The sequence below is a fragment of the Callorhinchus milii genome, unplaced genomic scaffold, assembly GCF_018977255.1.
Source record: "Callorhinchus milii isolate IMCB2004 unplaced genomic scaffold, IMCB_Cmil_1.0 Scaffold14, whole genome shotgun sequence".
Lineage (NCBI taxonomy): Eukaryota > Metazoa > Chordata > Chondrichthyes > Chimaeriformes > Callorhinchidae > Callorhinchus > Callorhinchus milii.
Window position 1 is genome coordinate 15,118,779 of NW_024704755.1, and position 21,484 is coordinate 15,140,262.

Below are 21,484 nucleotides of genomic sequence, written 5' to 3' on the forward strand. Positions count from 1 at the left end.
GTATATAATCAAGTGGAACAAAAGTTCCACTTGATGATGTAAGGATAGGATTTAGAAGGCATTTTCAACAAGGTAATTCAGTATTCTCCCATTCTGTGTGTCAGTCTTGTGGTCCTATAATAACAGATGTGTAGAATTCTGTGTAGAATTGTTTTCCATCTCACTCTCTTTATGTGCTCTGTGAGGAAGGAGTTTGGCTGATCTCAATCCTCAAGACCCTCACTGGTGCCCTGAGTAAGAGGCCAATTAAGCTGTAGCCTTACAGTTTGTATGAGATATTGGAGGGGGAAGCTACTTGGAGATCTCCCTGGATGAAATACATTTCCTATGTTAGGACAAGTTGCAAGAAATCTGGGGCTATTGAGCAGGGCATCGCCCATTGAACTTTGAAACACAACAAATTATATTTATACAGTGCCTTTCACGTCGGGAGAACGTCCAAGGCACTGGGATTTGGACCTGAGCTGGGGGTTGGGATCAGGAAGGGTGACGGGTAGGGGTAGGAGGATGCAATTTGCAACTAGTGAAACAATACAGAGGTAATCCTACCTAGATTAATTCTGTTTTCCTGTCAGTCTGGTCGCTATGATAAACCCACACACATAGTGGCTTTTCCACCAGTGAGTACGCAAGAAGGACCTATAATGAGGATTAAAATCAATTTCCCCGTTGTCTGATAAGAAGGAGAAAGACACATTTACGTTTGCAGTTCATGTGATTGTAACATGAATGTCTTAGGGGAAAAAATACGCTTCGCTGCATGTTGGCTCCAAGGCAATTTGCAATCCCTGGTCTCAGACTGCTGTCTGCACAGGAACATACGGATGGACGCAGCCTGAACCTGCATGTGAAGACAAAGAACCAGTTATATCACTTGCATGACAGATTTATTCAGCTCCATTGGAAATGTACTGCATGTTCCTTTAACTGCGTCCACTTAAAGGTGGCATGTTACTACTATATATACTAGGGGGGGTCTACAGAATACAATATAAACCTGTAGCATAGGACAATATTGGTGTCTAAAATGGACTGTTGTTTGCTAACACCCCCTGGGAACATTCTGAGCATATTCTGTACTGGGCCTGCTCAGAGGTTCCTTTATTCTGAATATTTTGGACACACAGTTATAGTTTTGTGTCATCACTATTAAAGGGAACTGGAGCTCAGAGTGGATTAAACCCACTCCAGCCCAGAGGGAAAATCTCTCTCTGCTGGAGAACGTGATCCGAACTGAAGTGAGCTTCGGGCAGCCTCAAATCAGTTCTTGGTGGGTTCAATTGCGTACAACAATTGAGCACTAAACAGCCATCTGACTCCCGGAGGCTGTTTGGTGTGAGGGAAATGGAAAGGTCACTGGAGCAGAAGGGTGTGTCTTCAAAGCTTGGGGTTAAGGCAGACGGACTGCACTGCATTCGGCACCAGACCTGATTGAGCTTGCTGCTCACGCCAAGTGCAGAGGGAAAATGCTCTGGTGCATAGACATCAAACCTCATCTTAAGTACTACAGCAGTGAATGAAAGAGAAACCAGCAGGTCCCACATGGCTGTTGGTTCTGTGGATTCTGCTCCAGTGCTGACATCTCCTGTTGCCAGTGAAATGCAGCATTTTACTGCGAGCCGCGCTCGGTTTGGCTGACATGGCGGAGTTTAGGGCGTCGTGGAAATGGTGCCACCTTTCTCTTTCAGTGCCCTCTGCCAGTATGACTCGGCTGGCTCGCTCCCGCACAGCCTCCATGACCAGCGCCAGCTCGGTAGATGGACCCCGACCCCGGGTCTGCACCCAAACCAACAGCAGCGACAGCGTGGGCCAGGTGACCCAGAACATCTCGCAGACCATGGAGGTGTCCTGCTAAGGCGCTGAACCGACAGGGTTCCACCCCAAGCTGCACCAAGAAGCGATTTCTATTCCATTATAGGAGCGGCTTTGACAACACAAAATAGAGCTTGGTACATCCTGCAGTGTGGCAGTCTGTGATTTTTCTAGCCTATCTTTAAAAAAAAAGTTAAAATAGCCGTGGACATCTCTTTCTGCATGAGCTACAATCATTGTGAACGCTTCCTTATTTTGCTAAATGTAGCTGCCTCAGCCTCTCTGCCCATCTTAGCTGGGCTGAGCCGAGTCTTGTATACTCATCTGCACTCACCCAGTGCCATGACACTCGTTTGGGATTGTGCCAATGTAAACGTTCTCCTGTACTTCAAAAAAATTTGTGCAACAGGAGAACATCACAATTAGAGGTGTTTAATGTGAAGGCATTTCCTAGCATTGGTGTGTTGATAATTGTTCTAGATGGTGTGTTCTTTATGCTTTCTATAAGCGACGCAGTAAACACTGCGTCCGTTTGCGATGTGGGTCCCTGTAGATACTCGATGTTTGTAGATACATACAGCACTTTCTCCCTCTTCCCCAAACTGCAATTCGAAACAGGAAGAAAGGAGATGACTTACGTTTTGTTCTGGGTCTCACGTTTTGATTGGCCTCTGTGATATTGATAGTGCTATTCAAGAAACTTTTTTTGTAATGATTTTTTTTGTGAAATGTTGTGGTTGTTGTTGATCTGACACTTGACCATGGCTGGGGATACCATGATTGATAGTTAATTCACTGTCAATGTACCCACTTACTATGTTTACAAAAATAAATAAATGTGTGGAAAACAATCCCGTCTGAGCCATCTCGCACAAATGCCAACAGAATATTCTGGTCGCTCTTCGGTTCATTGGTACGGAACGTATTTTGGATAGGATATAAAAACTACATAAAATATACACATTTCTCTCCAATGTATCCCATGACAGGGTTATTAAAATACATCAGTCACCATCATCTTTATTAAAGGATACAAATCTTCTGCCCACAACCCAGTTAGGGCTCTTACTTCTCTGTAAGCTGATTCACCTGATTTGATAGGATATTTTTCTTAACAGTGAGCTGGCAAGAACATATGCTTTAGTTTCGACTCTTGCCATGATCTCTTATTCTCCTGCTTGCTTGTTGATGTCCGGTCATTCCTCATCTTACTTACCCAAACCAATGTTCGTTCCTCTCATTGCTGCTTGTGGAACGTTGCTGGGGTAGATTAGCTGCTGTGTTGGCTGCTCAATAGTCACTACACTTCAAAGTAATTCTGTGTGAAGCTCTTTTTAAGACATTTTGATACACTAAGGTGTTGTGGGGGTGAGAGAGGGATTTGGGGAAATTCAGAATCTTGAGGGCATTTTGCTTTCGACTTTTCCGGCTTGACATTCGCAATTCAGAGTACATGAAGTTTGCAAACCAAAGTTGCCATTATTTAAGCGTTCTCGCAGAGCTTTTGGGCTGGCAATGGCTGTTGCTGCAGTGTTGTGTAGGTATGTCAGGGATTTGTCCTCCTATCCTGATATACCGAGAGAACCTGGGCTGCACTCGTGATTTTCAGCCACGTGGCAGTCATTTCCCCACAAGTTCCCTGGCCCAGTCTAGTGAAGTAAATAACCATACAAACTGCAATTACATTTACACTCCAGGTCATTTTCATTTTAAAGCTTGGAAATGGACAAGGCTGGTATTTGGAAGTGACGTTTTAAGGGATAACCAAATCAGTTTCTCTCTACTGGTCCTTAGAACTAAATACGTTTACTCTTTTAACAGCCAAAATTGTGTGACAAATGAGCTCCCACATACACATACACAAGCCCTTCAACATTAACATTCAAATAGCACAGACACCTGAAAATTGTCACTTTGTTGCTTCAATATATTTTATTACAATCTACTATAAGACACGAATAATACAAACTATAAACACTGTTAGACTAATCAACAAAATGAGACCAAAAGCCTTTGTGACTGCCATTACAGTGGGTAGTGGAACAAAACAAAAAGTTTCTCAGTAAGAACTGAAAGATTGTGAAATCTAAAGAGGAAACAATTGTCTGTACTCAATGAAAAGCAGGTGGATTAAAAATACAAGTTACCCACCTGCTCCTAACATGTCTGCTTGATGTCTGGTTTTTCCCTCTAATTTAGACTGTGGATTATTCCACCAATTCACTTATTATTAATTAATTGAGAATATACACATACAAGTGTGTGTGCTGCTTAGAGGTATTGAGTAATGTCCGATACAAATAGAATGACTATTTTGACTGACAATATAAAACTGTATGATTTAAACCTAACCCTTCACAAATTAAAATGCTCTGAGTCCCAATTAGAATGGGGACGGATTGGGAGGAGCAGCGAGACACGAAGAGAACCTACAACAAGCCAAACTCTTGAGCGTTATACTTTATGAAGCATGACCATTGTGACAGCTTACAAAGGGCAAGATACTCGGCTGTAAATAATGTTACTTGGCTCACTGATGGCACCAGCGAGGTGGTCCTGGCTAAGCGTTGCTTGAGTGCTATTACACTGCACTCATTCACTGACCTACTCTTCTGTTGCTGCGTTCCCTCTGGCTGAAGCTCATCCCTGGTCTCGGGGAGCCCCTCTTCCCCCGGGAGCTCAGGATGAAGCGGATGAAGTGCCGGCGCGTATTATTTTAAAGAGTGCGTTCACGTTGTTATTTTTGATGGCGTCTCGGCACGCGGCGATCACTTGGGTCTTTGGCTTCCCGACTGGATAGAAACAAGCGCCAGAAAGAGAACACGTCAGATCAGGAAAAAGTTCATTGGAAAGCAGCAATGTAAAAAAATATCACTCTCACTAGGCAGTCATCTTCAGACAGACACACTGATGTTCTGCTAACAGTGAACCTATCTCTGAGTGGCATTACTCTTAACGATTGAATTTTTTCACAACTAAAATTTGTAGTGAATTCAATGTAAAATACTGAATTATAGATCTTCCAGGGAACGGGTTACAGACTGTGAAGCAATTGAAAGACATTATAAAGTGTAACTGTGGGTCTCACGTGACTTGTAACCTTCACCTGAGCCCCAGGAACCTATCATTGGAGCTTTAACTGCCCCCAGGGCAGCTCTCTTGTTTAAGATGTATATGTGTTGGCTTACCTCGGAGCGAGCCTGCTCTCTGCATTGCCCGATTCACCCCTCGGAGACATTGCAGCAGCTCTGCGTGGTTGTTACATCGAATTTTGTAGCCGTTTACCAGATCTCGATTCAGGTCATACAGCTCGTTGTAACCTTTCTTCATATTCCTCCTACAGTGAGAGGGAGAAACGATAGTTGATCAGAGAGAGTCACAGCTTGCACCTCCCCTCACGGCTCAGCCAGTTTACGAGATGTGTTACTGAACTGTAACATTGGGATGGTCTTAGTGGAAATCCTGGTCCATGCTGAGTTCGAGGATCTCAGCGTGGGTGGCAGTAGGCAAGCTAGTAAGCGCAATTGACCTCAGTGCCGTTTGGTTAAGGAGAAGATAATTCATTCAGTAATCTCACTCAACTGCTAACCAGAGACAGCTATTGACACCAACACCTTATACTTATATTAGTGCGTCCTTCGCCCTTGCTGCTCGTGTGTGGACATCGGCTGAGGACAGGATCAGGCTCAAGGTTGAATTCACGACTGACGCTCACTGGCAAGGCTCACACATGAATAATGGCAAAGTTAACAGGGTAACTTGTACCCCAGAAGAAGCAAAAATAGTTAAATAACTTTGTTGGGAGAGGGGGGGATGCAAGGTGGGAGAGATTTCAGAGGCTAACAGCAGGCAGACACGCTACAATTGCAGCACAATACTGTACCCACACCAGTTACACTTTGTTTTGGTGGTACCGAACCCTGGACTACTCTTGTTTTATAACAAACTCCAGTCTCTATACTGCATATGCCAGCCTGAGTATTATTGTATACCAGGCGATCCAGTGCAAGGCTGTTTACTCCTATCTTTCTCCCCCGACCCACGCAGCTCAGGTACAAACCTTGGGCTGTTCAGTGCCTTGGGATTTCCTCCCAATCTGAAAGACGCTGTATACATGTAAATGTGTATTGTATTATGTTCCCCACTGGTTCATTGCTTACTCACATGTTACCCATCAGCCGTGCATCCTCTGCCCTCACCAGCAGGCTGCGGACCAGGTTGGAATGATCGGCCATCTCCGCGGTGAGCTTCTGGTGTACGGAGTGATACTCGTCAACCTGCCGTGACAGAGAGAAGCATCTTAGCCTTTCCGTTCAGATCCCATTTTCTATTGCAATTGAGGTGTAAGGATTCCCCCCTCTCCCCCCCCCGCCACTTCCCAACTACTGAGCTGCTCTTATAGTCTCTGGAGTGTCAGGGCCAAACCAGTGCCTCTGTCCTGACTGGCTTTAGTTGGTGATCTGTACTTGTATAGGACTATGAGCAATAACTGGGCAGGAGCTCTGTGAGAACTCACAGCACTGATCCTGAACGAAGAATGTTGGGTTCAAGCAGATTGCAGCACAGAACGGCCTCCAACAGAGAGGAGACCTGCTCCACAATACACGCAAATAACTCTCAGAGGTTAAAGGACTGTGTCCATTAACTGAGGGGTTGGGGAGGAGTAGATATCAACCAAAGTCTCTGTGCTTTGAGTTCTTCCTTATAGAGGAGCAAAACAAGGATAATGACAACTTGGGTTACAATCAAATATTGCCCAGCCTGGGTCAGGAACGTGGGCAGATCTGAGGGCATGTCATGTACCCAGTGTGTAATTCTGTCTGTCCAGCGCCTTGGGACGTCCTCCCGACGTGAAAGGCGTTAAACAAATGTTATTTTGTTGTTATTGTTTGAGGCACAGGGCAGGGGGCGGAGGGCGAAGGGGAGAGGCACAGCCTGCAATTGATAACAACAACATGCACTTATTTAGCACCCTCCACGCAGGGTAGTGTCTCAGAACGCTTAACAATGGCGGAGGCTGACTCCGAGCTGGATGGGGGAGGTGAATAAGCACGGTTGAATTGGAAGGTTTTCAGGCGGGACTTGAACAAGGGGAAAGAGGGGGCAAGGCGGAGGGATTGAGGGAGAGTGTTACAGAGTTTCAGAGAGTAGTGGCTGAAAGCGTGACCTCCGATGGTGGGGCAGAGAGTGCGAGGGACGAGCAGGAGACCAAAGCCAGTCAACCGGAGGCGCTGGGTGGTGGACTGGAGAATGAGGAGGATGGAGAGGTAGGGTGGTGCCAGAGAGTGAAGGGATTTGAACGTGAGTGTGAGGAAACGCTGTTATCAGGAACATTTTATGTTCAAACAGCTCAAAGTAATAATTGTCAATTTTAGTGACTGTAGACAAATTAAATATACTTATCACAAATGACTGTCAACGCTTTTGTTTTTTTCCCCCAGGTCAAAGTAAATGCCGACACCCCCCCCAACCCTGTCCCCACTCAATGCCAGCGATAAGAGTCCGTCACTGACCTGAACTAGGACCTGACGCAACTCCTCAAAGTACAGAGGGAAATCAGCCTCCACCTGCAGGTCATCGATGGCCAGGAAGGAGGCCAGGGACTGGATGATGTCACCAGCGAGATCAATATCCTCCGTTCTGATGGTGATCTGGTGGTTGGAGAAAGATTATAATAGTCATAATTAATAATAATCCTTGGATTTGATACAGTGCCTTATCTATCACGTCTTTGAGACGTCTCAAAGCGCTTCACAGAATATACTGTAAAGTGAATTGACTGTACATTTTGTGGCAGCCAGTTGCGCACAGCAGTGCTGCACAAACAGCCATGGATTGAGTGACCAAATTTTTTAAAAAAATTGTTAAATTTATTATGGAGGAATTATTATCCTCGGAAAAGCGATCGCCAATCGACTAACAACCAGGTTCCTACTTACTACTAGGTAAACAGAGGTGTCTGGAGTAAGGAAACTGGCCCAAAGTTTTGCCCTGCCGGGATTCAAACCCAGATCCTCTTGTTTGCTGTAATCACTAAGCTACAGGATACCACATTATCTCAGCATAGAAATGCAGGTGGAAAAAATGTCAGGCAGAGCAACTAGGTTTCACAGCGATGCTCTTCTTTCAGAGAGGGGAGACCTCTGAAGGTGAAGCTTGGTTCACAAATGGAGAAGATTAAAGAACAGAAACTTGCTAATTCATCTTCTGAGATGTGTTTGAAGACAAAGCCTGGAAAAGGACCATCCATCAAGCCCACTCCTGCCAACAGACCACTCACAACAAGCAGCAACAATAAATTACAGTTTGTACAGCGCCTTTCACGTCGGGAGGACGTTCCAAGGCGCTGCTTGATCTGAGTGTGTCTAAATCCAAGAAAATAACCACAGGTAAAACATTCAGTCCAGAAATCTTAAGTGATCATTGAGAGGTGAGGGACAGAGGGTGTAACATCCTCTGGTGAACTGATTCAAAAAAGACATCCCATCTGGGAGCTCCATGTAATCCAAGCCAGAGTTGATGATTAACCATCTTGTCTGGTTGATCAATGGGGTTTGGAGATGTAGATCTGTTGTCAATCGTTCAAGGCAAATCCCCAGCGAATGTGACACGCCGAACTGGACAAATACCCTGCTCCAAGGTTAACTTTTTATTTTCTTTTGTAAGGATTTCATAAGTGGCCCCACCCCACCTCAGCCTTGTGTAAGGGGTTGATGTTGAATGAAAATTGCAATTAAGTGTTGGCATACTCTTAAGTTTGTTTTTAAATTGACTTAGTGCAATACCTGTCCGTTAGCTTGCATTTTGAGGCTGAGCTGTCCGTTATCTCGCAGGGACGTGAAACAAGCCTTCAGTGGGGCACCGGAGCATTCAACATCACCAGGTAACAAGAAGCTCTGGTTCATCCACATCACAACCTGAAACCAGTCAGAGAGGAGAGAGCAATGCAAGCTCAGTTACGACAGCAATCGCAACAACTACTAACTGCATTTATACAGATCTTTTCACATAACATAAGGAGGACATCCCAAAGGGCAGGACAGTTGAGGGTTTGCACCCAAGTGGTGGTTGGATTCGGGAGAAGTGGCGGTGGAAGAAAACCAAAGGTGCGGTCAAAGAGGAAGGTCTTGAGTCGAACTTTGAAGGAGGCAACCCGAGCGGCAGAGTTCTGAATGATCTACAGCTTGTGGAAGGAAGAGTTGGGAATGCAAAAAAAGAGTTTTAGAGTGAAGGGCATGTTACAGATCTTTTGAGTATCTGGGAACCACACACTACCATCCTATATTATTACTATAATATAATTCGTGCCCATCTACCTTTTACCTTGAGCTCACTCTTGTTCCCATCAGGCTGGCATAACCAGAGGTTATTCTATTTAAAGTAAATTGATTGTAACTAAGTGGACGGGATGATCCCAGCGATGTCTGACTCACCCTCTGGATGCGATCGCTGACGGTGAAGGTGACGTAACCCTGAGGTTCCAGAGGAGTGTCGGAAGCGGTGAGCAGAGCGTACATCGAGAATCGAGGCAGCTGCCTGGTCAGTTCAAAGACGTGGAACTGGACGCTGAGTGAAAAGATTGGAGTCTGACTGACCACATTCACTTTACACAGCTGCACATTCTTCCCTCCCCCAATTGCCCCCTCCCATGTTTATTCATCTGGATGCCAGATGTTTGTTAACATTATAAAAGGGATTAATTCAGACTTTGATCTTTTCCTCTCTTGCCTTCCATGCTTCTAGTGGGAGATTTTCAATGCAACTAATGCACTAGGTGTGTTGATCATCACAACGGCAGGAGATACAATATTCCAACCCAACCCGACCCTCTCCAGCCTCTGCAAATGTATGCTCTCCTGGCAAGACTGAGAGAACGTAGCTGTGAGGCACAGCATATCAGGCTTCCCCAAAGTAAGAGACAACTCACACTGGTATTCTGGTTCTTGATGGTGACTATTTGAACATTGAGAGCACAGCAGAAGTCAGCAACAACGACGACAAAATTGCATTAGCGCCTTTAAACACATTGACAAGATGTGAAAGGAAGCCAGAGGCATTGAGGCAGAAAATTTGGGTCACAGAAAGGTCACAGAAAGCATTCGGACATATTCCTAAATTCCTATTGCTCTTTACGCAGTGTTATTATCAAAATGGATTGGGCTTTGGAACAAAGACAGAAATTAGGAGATGCAAAAAAAAAAGCTTGGGGAAAAAACAGAGTAGAGAATCCTGTATTTACTGACTGAATAAACTCAGTGAACTATTGGGAAAGCTTGTGGTTTTTCCGACATTTGTCCTACATAGGTTCTTTGTCCTCCTGAACCTTTACTGATGTTACACAAATTAACATGTTCAGTGAACATGGATACCCACATGGAGCAAGTTCCGTAAGTAGCATTCAAATCAAGCATTATCAGACTACCGGTCATCCCTCAGGGATCATTCAGTCCACCTCATCACCTGTTTCTGTATCCCACAAATGCCTTGATGTGCAGATCCACTGGGACGTCTTTGGGTGGAATAATGGGAACTTGGACCTGGCCTGAGACATTGCCTGAGCTGGGATGGACAACGTAAGACTCTCCATCGAATATACCCTCAGCAAAGATGAGCACAGCCCGGATGATAGTGTCTACAGAGAGGGAATGATCGACAATAACAAACATCAGCACATTGCTCATAAACCAGCTTTGACACAGAAAATATAGAAAATCTTATTAATCCTATATAATTATAACAGGTAATAAATATAATAATATTATCAACAAGGGTCAGCCGAGGTCAGTTAGTAGCACTCTCACCTCGGAATCAATAACAATAACAACTTGCATTTATATAGCTCGATAGCGCTCCTCACACAGGGTAGCCTCCCAGAGCGCTTGCTCAATCACAAGATTGTGGGTTGAGTTCATAATCTAGGCTGAGGGTGTACTGCATTGATGAAGGTGCTGAGACTTTAAACCAAGCTCTGGTTTGCCTGTTTAGGTTGGACTTTAAAGATCCCATAGCTCTATTTCTCTGTGTCCTGGTCAACACTTGCCCCAGTTAAAATTTGTCATTCACTTCAACAACAACAAAATTACATTTATAAAGCGCCTTTCACGTCAGGAGGACGTCCCAAAGCGCTCATGGCGAGTGTGCTACCAAAAGAGACAGGGTGACAGTTGTTTCCCTCTAAACCAAATTAATGCCAACCAGTCTCTGAGCAGAGAGTGTACTCACCATTGGATGTAGAAACACTCAGCTCCACGTGAGGGCTTCGGGTGCTGTTGCCTACATTGACAGACAGTGCTGTCTGTAGTTGGGTGTTGGCTGGAATAACACCCACTTGCCCTTCTCGTTCTCCTCCTTGGTTATTCGAGCTGGCCTGATGCAAACACAGCACAAATGTTAAATGAACCACTTAATAACATCATATGCTCTCCCGATCTGCCAATTAGTCAGTCACTCAGCCCACAATCTCCACCCACCAGTCACCCAATGAAAAATACCCACATGTTCAGTCAAACTCAATACCTACACCAGTCATTCCTAATTCTCTGTGCCACTCACTCATCGACAATAACCTTACCCCAGCCGCTAATTCATGCTTCAGGACTCGGCCAGAACTCTTCTACTGAGTGTTAACCCGGTGCTCTCACGCTGCTCTACAGCAGGCTAGTGACCTGCTCGAAAGACTCACCTTTGAATTCTCCTCGTAGTTCCGAAGCTCGAGAAGCAGGTTCTGCTTTCGCTGACTCAGGTCACGGATTAATTCTTGTTCCACGTTTGTGTCCATTAGATTCCCTTTCATTTCCAGGCTGGCAGGTAAGTATCCTCGGACTACAGAGCAGAAAACAAGGAAGGGGTGGACCAGAATTATGTGTGTGTACATTTCTACCTATTTCCAGTATCAATTAATAAAAATATCCTCTCATTCCTCCAACCTCATGTTAGTATTAAGGTGCTCTGACGCACTGCCTCGTGTGAATGAGTTACATAAATGCAAGTTGTTTTATGATTCTCTGAAAGGCCTCTAGCCTTTTGCAGCCAGGAGCTGGGCCGGTCTTTTAGAAAGACTATCCCATTAGTGTTTAGAAAGAGAATAAATGTTCGATTCACTTGTCTTGGAAAAGGCACACTGTGGAGGCCAGCGCCTGACCTTGATAACATTAAAATAGTACGTGCAGGTTCATGAAGAAAAATGATGAGCGTCTCCCACCCCCAGTTATTCCGTGCTCCTCCACGGCAAGTTATACAGTGACACTGAAAGTGTCTGGGAGCAGAGAAAAGAGCCAGCTTTACCTTCTCCATCCACAGAGCAGCAGATGAGCTGGGTCTGTCCGTCCATGCGGTAGTCTTCCTGCACAATCCCAGCTATCGAGGTGGGAAAGTTGTCCTTAAATATGACCTCACCGGTGCGGTCACTGCGAGCATCGATCTGTGGGGAAAATACAGATCAAGTCTCCTTGCAGCCGGCACTACCAGCGCAGCAACCGGTAAATATCAGGTTGATTACTGTGTGAAGTGCAGCTCATTGAGACTCCAGTATGTGTGCCACTGAATGCACAGTTGGGGAAGAAAGTGGAATTCACAACAAAAGACTGTAACATTGGTCGATTAATCCTCTGCACATCACGTAGCAGTCAGTAGGGAGTTTTTGGAAGATCCCTGAGAGCAGTTTGTCTGACTCTCAGCCAGAAAGGAGACTCTTGGTATCAGAGAACAGAAGAGCAAAATAACATTAAAGTGTGCGGGGGTAAAATATCAAGTGAATGGGATTAGAGAGGTAATAGATCAGAGCAGTAGTAAAATCCTAATTTGCAGTGCAGAACAAACATGATGGGGATGAAAGACCTCTTATGTTATAAACATTCTATGATCCTATTATCTAATAAGCTCTGTGTCACCATCTGCATTGTCTAAAATTATTTGGTGTTCGCCTGTAAAATGTTAACCTGTACATGTTGACGGGCAATCAAAAACCAGCTTCAGCCGAAGAACAACATCAGCCAAACCCTTCCTGACTTAGGACTGGCCACGCAAAGCCAGAAATGATCATTGGGATTTGTCTGCCGTTGTTTGTTCATCTGAACCGTTGGGACGGGATTGTTGCCTGTAACCCACTGTTTGCCTGTTCTTTCCCTGGATGAATCTCTGCTGTTAATTATTCAGAGGCATTTACAGCAAATACTGACCTTTCCATTAGACCAGCCTGTGATCAGCTCGGGAACGCCATCCGAGTTCAAGTCGAACGCGTGGATACTCATTGCGTGGTTTTTGGACTGCGAAAAACAAATGTAAATAAAAGATTAGGAGCAATGAGAACAAAACGCTGAGCATCACACGACAGCTATCACATAGTCTTTATTGCTGCTGCATCTCAGATCTCAGCACAATAGACTGCCCCACTATTCCAGGCTACACCTTGAGATCTGGCAACATTTTAGTACCAGCTTTATTCAATAACCTGTTCCTACTGCCCATTTATTATGGGCGTAGTCAGGTGTCAAAGCTCAAATTCCAGTTTAAAAAATACTAAACTATTTTTCACATTTCTCCTCTGGTGAAGAATATATTTTGTTCATCTACTTAAACTTTGTTTTTTTCTTTGAAATCCCAATTCATCTCACCTTGTACAGGTGATGAACATGACCTTACCCACTGCAGTCTCATTTCACGTATTTACCTTAATCCTCCAGTAACGTGCCGTTCGATCGTACACTCCGACGGTGCCATTTGCCAGAGCGTAACCAAACCGGCTTCCATGCATGTGGCACAGCGCTGTGATAGTCTGCAAAAGGAAAGGGCCACATTAAAGCCTGGATCCCATTTTTGTTCAGTGGGACATCTATCATATACTCCGTCATATACTCCAGAACACACACAGGGATTCCCAAGCCAACCTACGCCTAATACTTTCCTGAATTAGGTAAACATGGTGTGTCACTCCAGGAACAGAGTGCACGTTCTATTCAAGACAGGAAAATGTAAGTGGTATTCATGTGAACACTCTCAGTACAGTTCGGATACTCGTAAGCACTGTAACAGATTTCTGCATGTGTCAAGACAACCAACTGCCCCCCAAAAAACAAACGCTTGGGTGTAAATACTCCAGGCTTCTCTAACAAGGAATCTCATTGGAAATTTCTTTCTATTAGCCCATGATATCATCTTGTCACACTAACATAGTGTTCATTTCTCACTCAGTTTTTATTGCAGCGGATAACACTGGACTCAACGATTTATTTTCCAAATTGATACAGAACATCAGACAAATGCACGTGTTGTCTCTAGAGAATGGCACACAGAGCAGGGAATCCATCCTTACCTCTGTCTCTGACATTTCAGCCATGATTTCATCCTCCTTGAAGACCCTGATATCAAAGTCCTCTGATCCGACCAGAAGCTGTGAAGAGGAGAGCAAAGTGTCAATCAACAGCCCATCAGGAAACTTCTGTATTCACATCTGATTATGTCCTAAGTAAGATGCTTATGTTTGTGTACATTGTTAATGAGGTGTCAGCCTCGCTCAGTTGGTAGCACTCTTGCCTGTGAGTCAGACACCTGCAGGTTTAAATACCATGTTGAGGTTATGAATTCAGTCTTGGCTGGCACTTCAGTGTTGTGCTGGAAGTGCTGCATTTTTGGATGTGCCATCCTTCTGATGAGACGTTAAATTGAAGAGCAGTGTGCCTGATCAGGTGAGCATTAAAGATTGCATGGCTATATAATAATAATAATAATAATAATAATCCTTGCATTTGATATAGCGCTTTTCAGGGAGTTTTTTCCTGTGTCCTGGTCAACAGATAAAATTGGTCTTTCATTTCCTGGCTTATTTGTGGGTTATAATAATCCTTGCATTTGATTTAGTGCCTTATCAAAGTGCTTCACAGAATATACTGTAAAGTGAATTGAATGTATATTTTGTTATTGCTGTGCACACACTTGCTGCCATGTTTGCCTTCAAAATATTGAGTCACTATCCTTTACAGTAAATCCTGTGAAGTGCTTTGAGACACGGTCCCACCTTGAAAGACTCTATATCAAATGCAAAAATTATTAATTATTATTAATGTCAGTATGTATTGTGTTCGTATTATGTAATGTCAGCAAGATACTGTGCACATATGTGCAATGTCAATAGTTACTGGGCTCAATGGCTGCACTGTCACTGAGGATCTTTCTGTTCTGAATCGTTTTGGACTGAACAAAGTGGACTCACCTCATTCTTTCCATCATCATCAAAGTCGCAGAGGGCCAGCGACCGGACATTGTCTCCGGTGACCTGAGTATGAAAAGCACAAACATTTTAACCTTCACTGCCAGCCCAAAGGAGTTTTCTTAACTGTAAGTGGAGATCACAGTTACATATCTTCACATTAATGTTCTCCATGTCCATTCTCTAGACTGAAACATTCATGAAGTCAGTAAGGGTGTTTAAAGTTCTATGTATAAAAGAGATCCATGCAGCAACTGTGGTGGCAGAGAGATCACAGGAAACAGAAACTTTGCAGTGGTATTTTGCGTGGATTCTGTGAAGCACATTCCTGACATAACCCCTAGAGTTTGTGTCTTAAACACCAAGAATACGTGAAACTGCTCTAGTTATAATCCCACAAAGGGCTGACTGCACAGCTATAAAACTTTTAAACAAAAACAGAGATCGCTGGGAACACTCAGCAGGTCAGGCAGCATCTATGTGGAGTCCTGTAGCTCAGTAGTTAGAGCACTTGTCTCACAAGCGAGAGATCTGGGTCCAATTCCCGGCAGGGCAAAATGTTGGGCAAGTTTCCTTAGTCCACATGCCTCTATTTACCTAGAAGTAAGTAGGAACCCGGTAGATGAGCTGCTGTACGTAGGGAGAGCGGAGGTCAGGAAGGTGGCCAATTAATCTTTGCTGCACTTTCTATTTGCCATGTTAACCTTATTTCCTCCTTCAGAACACTATCCCCCTATTACACACTAGGTTAGATGCCAGTGTAGCTCTGTGCTTCCATACCGTCCAGAATCGGTCATTCCCTTCGTGATCAAAACCTTGAAGGGCGCAACTTCCTCCGATAATTGCTAATGGTGACGAGATGTCTCCCAGCTGTCCCAACACCATGGCATTGGCTCCATCCGGCACCTAAAACAAATAAAACAGATCAGGAAGTACAATGATCTTAATTCCCAAACCGTACCTTGCTAGGTGCTGCCTATTCAGGTTACCTTCACGCTAAACAACAACAAAATTACATTTGTAAAGCGCCTTTCATGACGGGAGAATGTCCCAAGTCGCTGAACAGTCAGGGATCAGAATCACTGTAATCTAGGATCAGAATAATAAAGGATTATTATTATTATTATTATGGAGAAGGGAAAGTAGGTCAACGTTTCGGGTCCATGACCCTTTGTCAGAATTGGGGGATGATGGGAGGGAGAGGTTTTAAGGACGAACAGAGAGGGGAGGCAGGATAAGAAAGACAAAGGAGAATCTCTGTCATCACAGAGAATCTCTTTGCTCTACCAACGATTATCTTTTGAAGAAAAATCTTATAGCAGACTCATCCAGAGAGTTAATATTAATATTCCTTGTTTTCGATATAATAATAATAATAATCCTTTCAATTGATTTAGCGGCTTATCAAGCTGTTGAGATCTCTCAAGGTGCTTCACTGTGAAGTATAGTGATTGTGCATCTGCAGGCGAATGTGGCAGCCAATTTTCACACAACAATTTCCCCTAAACAAGCCATGAAATGAAATAACCATTTCTTTTAAAAAAAACTGAGACAACTGTTAGCCAGAATACCAGGAGAAACTCCCTTGTCTTTTCTAATAGTGCCATGGGATAAATAATAATAAACCTTGCATTTGAGATAGCGCCTTATCATGTCGTTGAGATTTTTTCAATGTGTTAAGCGGATCTTTAAAGTACAGTAAAATAGGCTGGCGGGACTTAAGGTCTCGTTGGAAAGGTGGTACCTCCGACAATGCAACCCCCAACACTACACTGAAAGATCACCCTGGATTAACAAGATCAACTGTAAATCTTACCTCTCTGTAGAAGATGTCAGTGTTATTATGTACATCATAAGCCAGCAGGTTAGTCTGTGTTCCCACGAGCAGGGTATGGTGGTCGAGGTTGGGGTTCAGCACCCCCGCGGTCAGACAGCTGACGGCCTGGTTTATGTTCAGGAGGGTGATGTCGGAATCCTGGGTGCTCTGCTGCAGGCGATTGGAGATAAAGCGCTGGCTACGAGCATGAGGGTTGTGAATAAAAACCTGCAGCAAACAAACATACCAACAGTCACCATCCACTGTGAATCGCAGGGCCACACTGGCACAAGTGAGAATACTTTCTCACTGAAATATTCACTTGCACTTTTGACATTGACATCGGATCCAAACCAGACAGAGACAAAGAGTTACATAAATGTGTGCCACCTACACATGGAAATTTTCCTGCATCTGAAATAGAGTGCGCACTCTCTCTCCATAGAAGTACACACCCTGCTTTCCTAATTCCAGTTTTAGGTGCAGGTTGGTAAGAGTCAAGGCTTGGGGACCCCAGACTGTGTGTGGGGATACTCCTGGGTTTTAACTGCCTAAGAACACGTAGCTTTCTTTTGAGAGCACGATCTGGCCAGCTTCATACCAGCTTGGATAAACCTATCCGTTAAAGGTATTGGCCTAAGATTTTGGTTTAAAAAGCTTTGGGAGTTAACAGAAGCTTAATATGAAGAATTCTGCCCCTTCAAGTCCGGCTGGTCAATCATCAACAGCACCTTGGAGTACTACAGACTCATCTAGCTGAGGAACCAGACCACTGAGACCGTTATGAGTCTTAACGTGATTCCGATATTCCAATGACAGGCACATTACCTTCGAGTCAGCTCAGCCCCAAGCAGACGTCACTTACCTCACCCCAAGACCCCCAATTGATGCCTCACTGAACTACACAGCCAGACTGATACCTATATAGTGAGATTGATAGCCAGACACTCTTACTGTAACACAGCCTCACTGATCGTTTCTTATTGACAGCGACACTGCCTCACACCCTCACTGACAGATTCTCACTAAATTAACCGCAGTTGGGAGTACCTTGCCAGCCTGGGTAGCGGCTGTCAAGCAGGGTGTATGCCATCATATTTCCCCACAGTCACCATCCGGGGGATAATTTTGTGGTTTAACTTGAGGGTGAAGACCGGAACAAGCATAGCTGCCACCTGGAAGTACAGCAGGGAAAATATAGTGAGAATCCACAAACTTCTTCAAGATACATTTACCATCGGAGTTCTGAGGCGGAGGTGGGGGGACGGGGCAGGGGGGGGGGGGGGGGTGAATCATCTCTGCAGAGGAGGCATTTTCTGAGGAGATGTTGCTGAGAGAAATATCTGCAGGGAAGGATCTTCTGAGCACGTGGAATTCTAACGAGAGAGTCTCTACAGAGGCAATTCTATTGAGGGGATTTCTGCGGAGCAATGATGGTGGAGGGGATCGTACAGCGGGTCTATATAGGGGAGGAGGGATAGGGGGAAAAGGAATTGTATGGGAGAGGAGCGTGTATAGGGGGAGTGTATGCGGAGTGGGGTGCACAGGGGCACTATATGGGGGGGTGTACAGGGGGACTATGGGGGGGTGTACGGGGGACTATGGGGGGTGTGTGTACGGGGGGACTATAGGGGGTGTGTACAGGGGGACTATGGGGGGTGTGTACAGGGGGACTATAGGGGGTGTACAGGGGGACTATAGGGGGTGTGTACAGGGGGACTATGGGGGGGTGTGTACAGGGGGACTATGGGGGGTGTACGGGGGACTATGGGGGGGTGTACAGGGGGACTATGGGGGGGTGTACAGGGGGACTATGGGGGGTGTACAGGGGGACTATGGGGGGTGTACAGGGGACTATGGGGGGGTGTACAGGGGACTATAGGGGGTGTGTACCTATGGGGGGTGTACGGGGGACTATGGGGGGGTGTACAGGGGGACTATGGGGGGGTGTACAGGGGGACTATAGGGGGTGTGTACAGGGGGACTATGGGGGGGTGTGTACAGGGGGACTATGGGGGGGTGTACGGGGGACTATGGGGGGGGGGGGACTATGGGGGGGTGTACAGGGGGGACTATGGGGGGTGTACAGGGGGACTGGGGGGGTGTACGGGGGGAGTGGGGGGTGTACGGGGGGAGTGTGGGGGGTGTACGGGGGACTGGGGGGTGTAGGGGGGGACTGTGGGGGGGGTGTACGGGGGGACTGGGGGGTGTACGGGGGACTGTGGGGGGTGTACGGGGGAGTGGGGGGTGTACGGGGGGAGTGTGGGGGGTGTACGGGGGGAGTGTGGGGGGTGTACGGGGGGAGTGTGGGGGGTGGGGGGACTGTGGGGGTGTACGGGGGGACTGTGGGGGGTGTACGGGGGGACTGTGGGGGGTGTACGGGGGACTGTGGGGGGTGTACGGGGGGGGGGGGGTACGGGGGGGGGGGGGTGTACGGGGGGACTATAGGGGGTGTGTACGGGGGGACTATGGGGGGGTGTGTACAGGGGGACTATGGGGGGGTGTGTACGGGGGGACTATGGGGGGTGTACAGGGGGACTATAGGGGGTGTGTACAGGGGGACTATGGGGGGGTGTGTACAGGGTGACTATGGGGGTGTGTACAGGGGGACTATGGGGGGGTGTACAGGGGGACTATGGGGGGGTGTACGGGGGACTATGGGGGGTGTACGGGGGGACTGTGGGGGGTGTACGGGGGGAGTGTGGGGGGTGTACGGGGGACTGTGGGGGTGTACGGGGGGACTGTGGGGGGTGTACGGGGGACTGTGGGGGTGTACGGGGGGACTGTGGGGGGTGTACGGGGGGACTGTGGGGGTGTACGGGGGGACTGTGGGGGTGTACGGGGGACTGTGGGGGGTGTACGGGGGGACTGTGGGGGGTGTACGGGGGGACTGTGGGGGTGTACGGGGGGACTGTGGGGGTGTACGGGGGGACTGTGGGGGGTGTACGGGGGGACTGTGGGGGGGAACCGCATCAATATTATTGTTATGCTCTATGGCGGTCTCTCTATGAACATGAGCTGCCGCCGCCGAGTCCAGTCCCACAGGGCCCGACCTCCCCGCCGCTGCCCTCAGCCCCGCCCCGCCCGGCCCCCGCCCCCCGCCCCCCCCCCCCGCCCCCGGCCCCGGCCCCCCGTCCCCCCCCCCGGGCCCCGCCCCCCGGCCCCCCGGGCCCGGCCCCGCTGTACCTGTGAGCTGTGGCCCGGGGGCCGCTCCCGCTCTCGGCGTCTCTCGGTTGCTAACGGCAGCGCGTCACCACCTCTGACCCCGTGACCCCGGAGCGGGTGGAGGCGGCACCCAATGGGGCGGGATTTGGGCGAGTTTCACGCCCAATGGGACGGGATTTGGGCGAGTTTCACGCCCAATGGGACGGGATTTGGGCGGGTTTCACGCCCAATGGGACGGGATTTGGGCGGGTTTCACGCCCAATGGGGCGGGATTTGGGCGGGTTTCACGCCCAATGGGGCGGGTTTGTGCTGTGACGTGTGAGCAGCAGTTCTGGGAATCTGCCTCATTTGTGTTTCTAAAAAAAATTGTTTTTAAACGTTTTTTTTCCCCTTTGAAGACCATTCCTTACAGTTTCAATAACCTAAATTGGCTTCACGGCTACTCCTGGTGGGAAACTCCCACTATTGGGCTCGTGTCTGGTTGTACTATTACAATAATATTATTTGGGCTATTATTATTATTATTATTATTACAGTATAACCAGCCCAGAGGGTAGAAGCCTCCTCCAGGTGAGCCTGGACATGGCACAGGCGCTGCTGGTCCCGATCCGCACCAAGATCGAGCTGAGTGTTGGGAGTCGAGAAACAATCCCGTGGCTCAGTGGTTAGAGCACTCGTCTCGCCAGCGAGAGACCTGGGTCCGATTCCCGGCCGGTCAGGGCAAACCCCCCGACTCCACACACACACACACACGCGCGCGCGCGAGCGCCCGACAATAATCCCTCAAGAATCCCATCACTAATAAAATTGGTCACTTCAACCCGCGGCCGTCCGTGGGCTGTTTCGCGCTGCCGAGCGCAATTGGCCGCCGCGTTTGGCCCACAAATGTAGTCACTTCCCTTTATAGTCTGTTCTGTGAAGGGTTTTGAGATGTGTAGGAGACGTGAAAAGCACACTAACACGCAAGGATTATTTCATTATAACACTGTGGGTGCCGCAGTGTTTGGTAAATGTATTGGTGCCATCTAGAGGCAGATTATCAAGACCGCAGGTTTATATTGAATGGACAATAATTTCTCCACATGAATATTGTGGCTTCACAGTGAATTGTGATTTTTATGACGGAGATTCCAGAAATAGGGATGTTGTGAGTGAGATTCCTGAGGACTAAAGAGAAAGGCCTGTGTGCAGCAAGGCGAGGTGGTTGAACGAAGGAGGCTGAGATACTGTGAACATATATACAGTGCTACAGTATACACTGCACAATTCAAAAGTTGATATGATGGATTGAATTGGAAAGTGTTGCAGTCTGTCACTAATGCACAAGCTTTTTCCATCTTGTATAATCCAGTTTATTCAAGCATTGTGCCATAACTTTATTCAACTTCTCATCTCGACAGCAGGAAAGGACAGGTAACCACCAGGGAGAGGAGTACGTAACCGAGGTCAAGTCTGACAATGGATGATGAGGAACTGTAACCAATATG

The 21,484-nt window shown here is 46.8% G+C and overlaps 2 protein-coding genes across 9 annotated transcripts in view; one reads left to right on the top strand and one right to left on the bottom strand.

Moving 5' to 3' along the window:
- The window catches only part of ndrg4 (NDRG family member 4), a 62,732-nt gene extending 60,069 nt beyond the window's left edge, over positions 1-2,663 (top strand). For all 8 annotated transcript variants that reach the window (XM_007904652.2, XM_007904650.2, XM_007904649.2 and 5 more), the window contains one exon: positions 1,689-2,663. In XM_007904652.2, the coding sequence (XP_007902843.1) occupies positions 1,689-1,855 (167 nt within the window). In that variant the 3' untranslated portion in view covers positions 1,856-2,663. The remainder of the gene's footprint in view (positions 1-1,688) is intronic.
- Positions 2,664-3,725: 1,062 nt separating this feature from the next.
- bbs2 (Bardet-Biedl syndrome 2) lies at positions 3,726-20,101 on the bottom strand. The gene is given in 19 exon segments (XM_042340203.1): positions 3,726-4,604; positions 5,001-5,149; positions 5,977-6,089; positions 7,326-7,463; positions 8,598-8,729; positions 9,246-9,378; positions 10,273-10,444; positions 11,035-11,179; positions 11,495-11,634; positions 12,097-12,232; positions 12,990-13,076; positions 13,481-13,585; positions 14,123-14,200; positions 15,020-15,082; positions 15,797-15,922; positions 16,833-17,060; positions 17,883-17,914; positions 17,917-18,007; positions 20,019-20,101. Coding segments are annotated over 18 exon segments (2,172 nt in total). The 5' UTR covers positions 17,999-18,007; positions 20,019-20,101; the 3' UTR covers positions 3,726-4,491.
- Between the last annotated feature and the right edge of the window lie 1,383 nt (positions 20,102-21,484).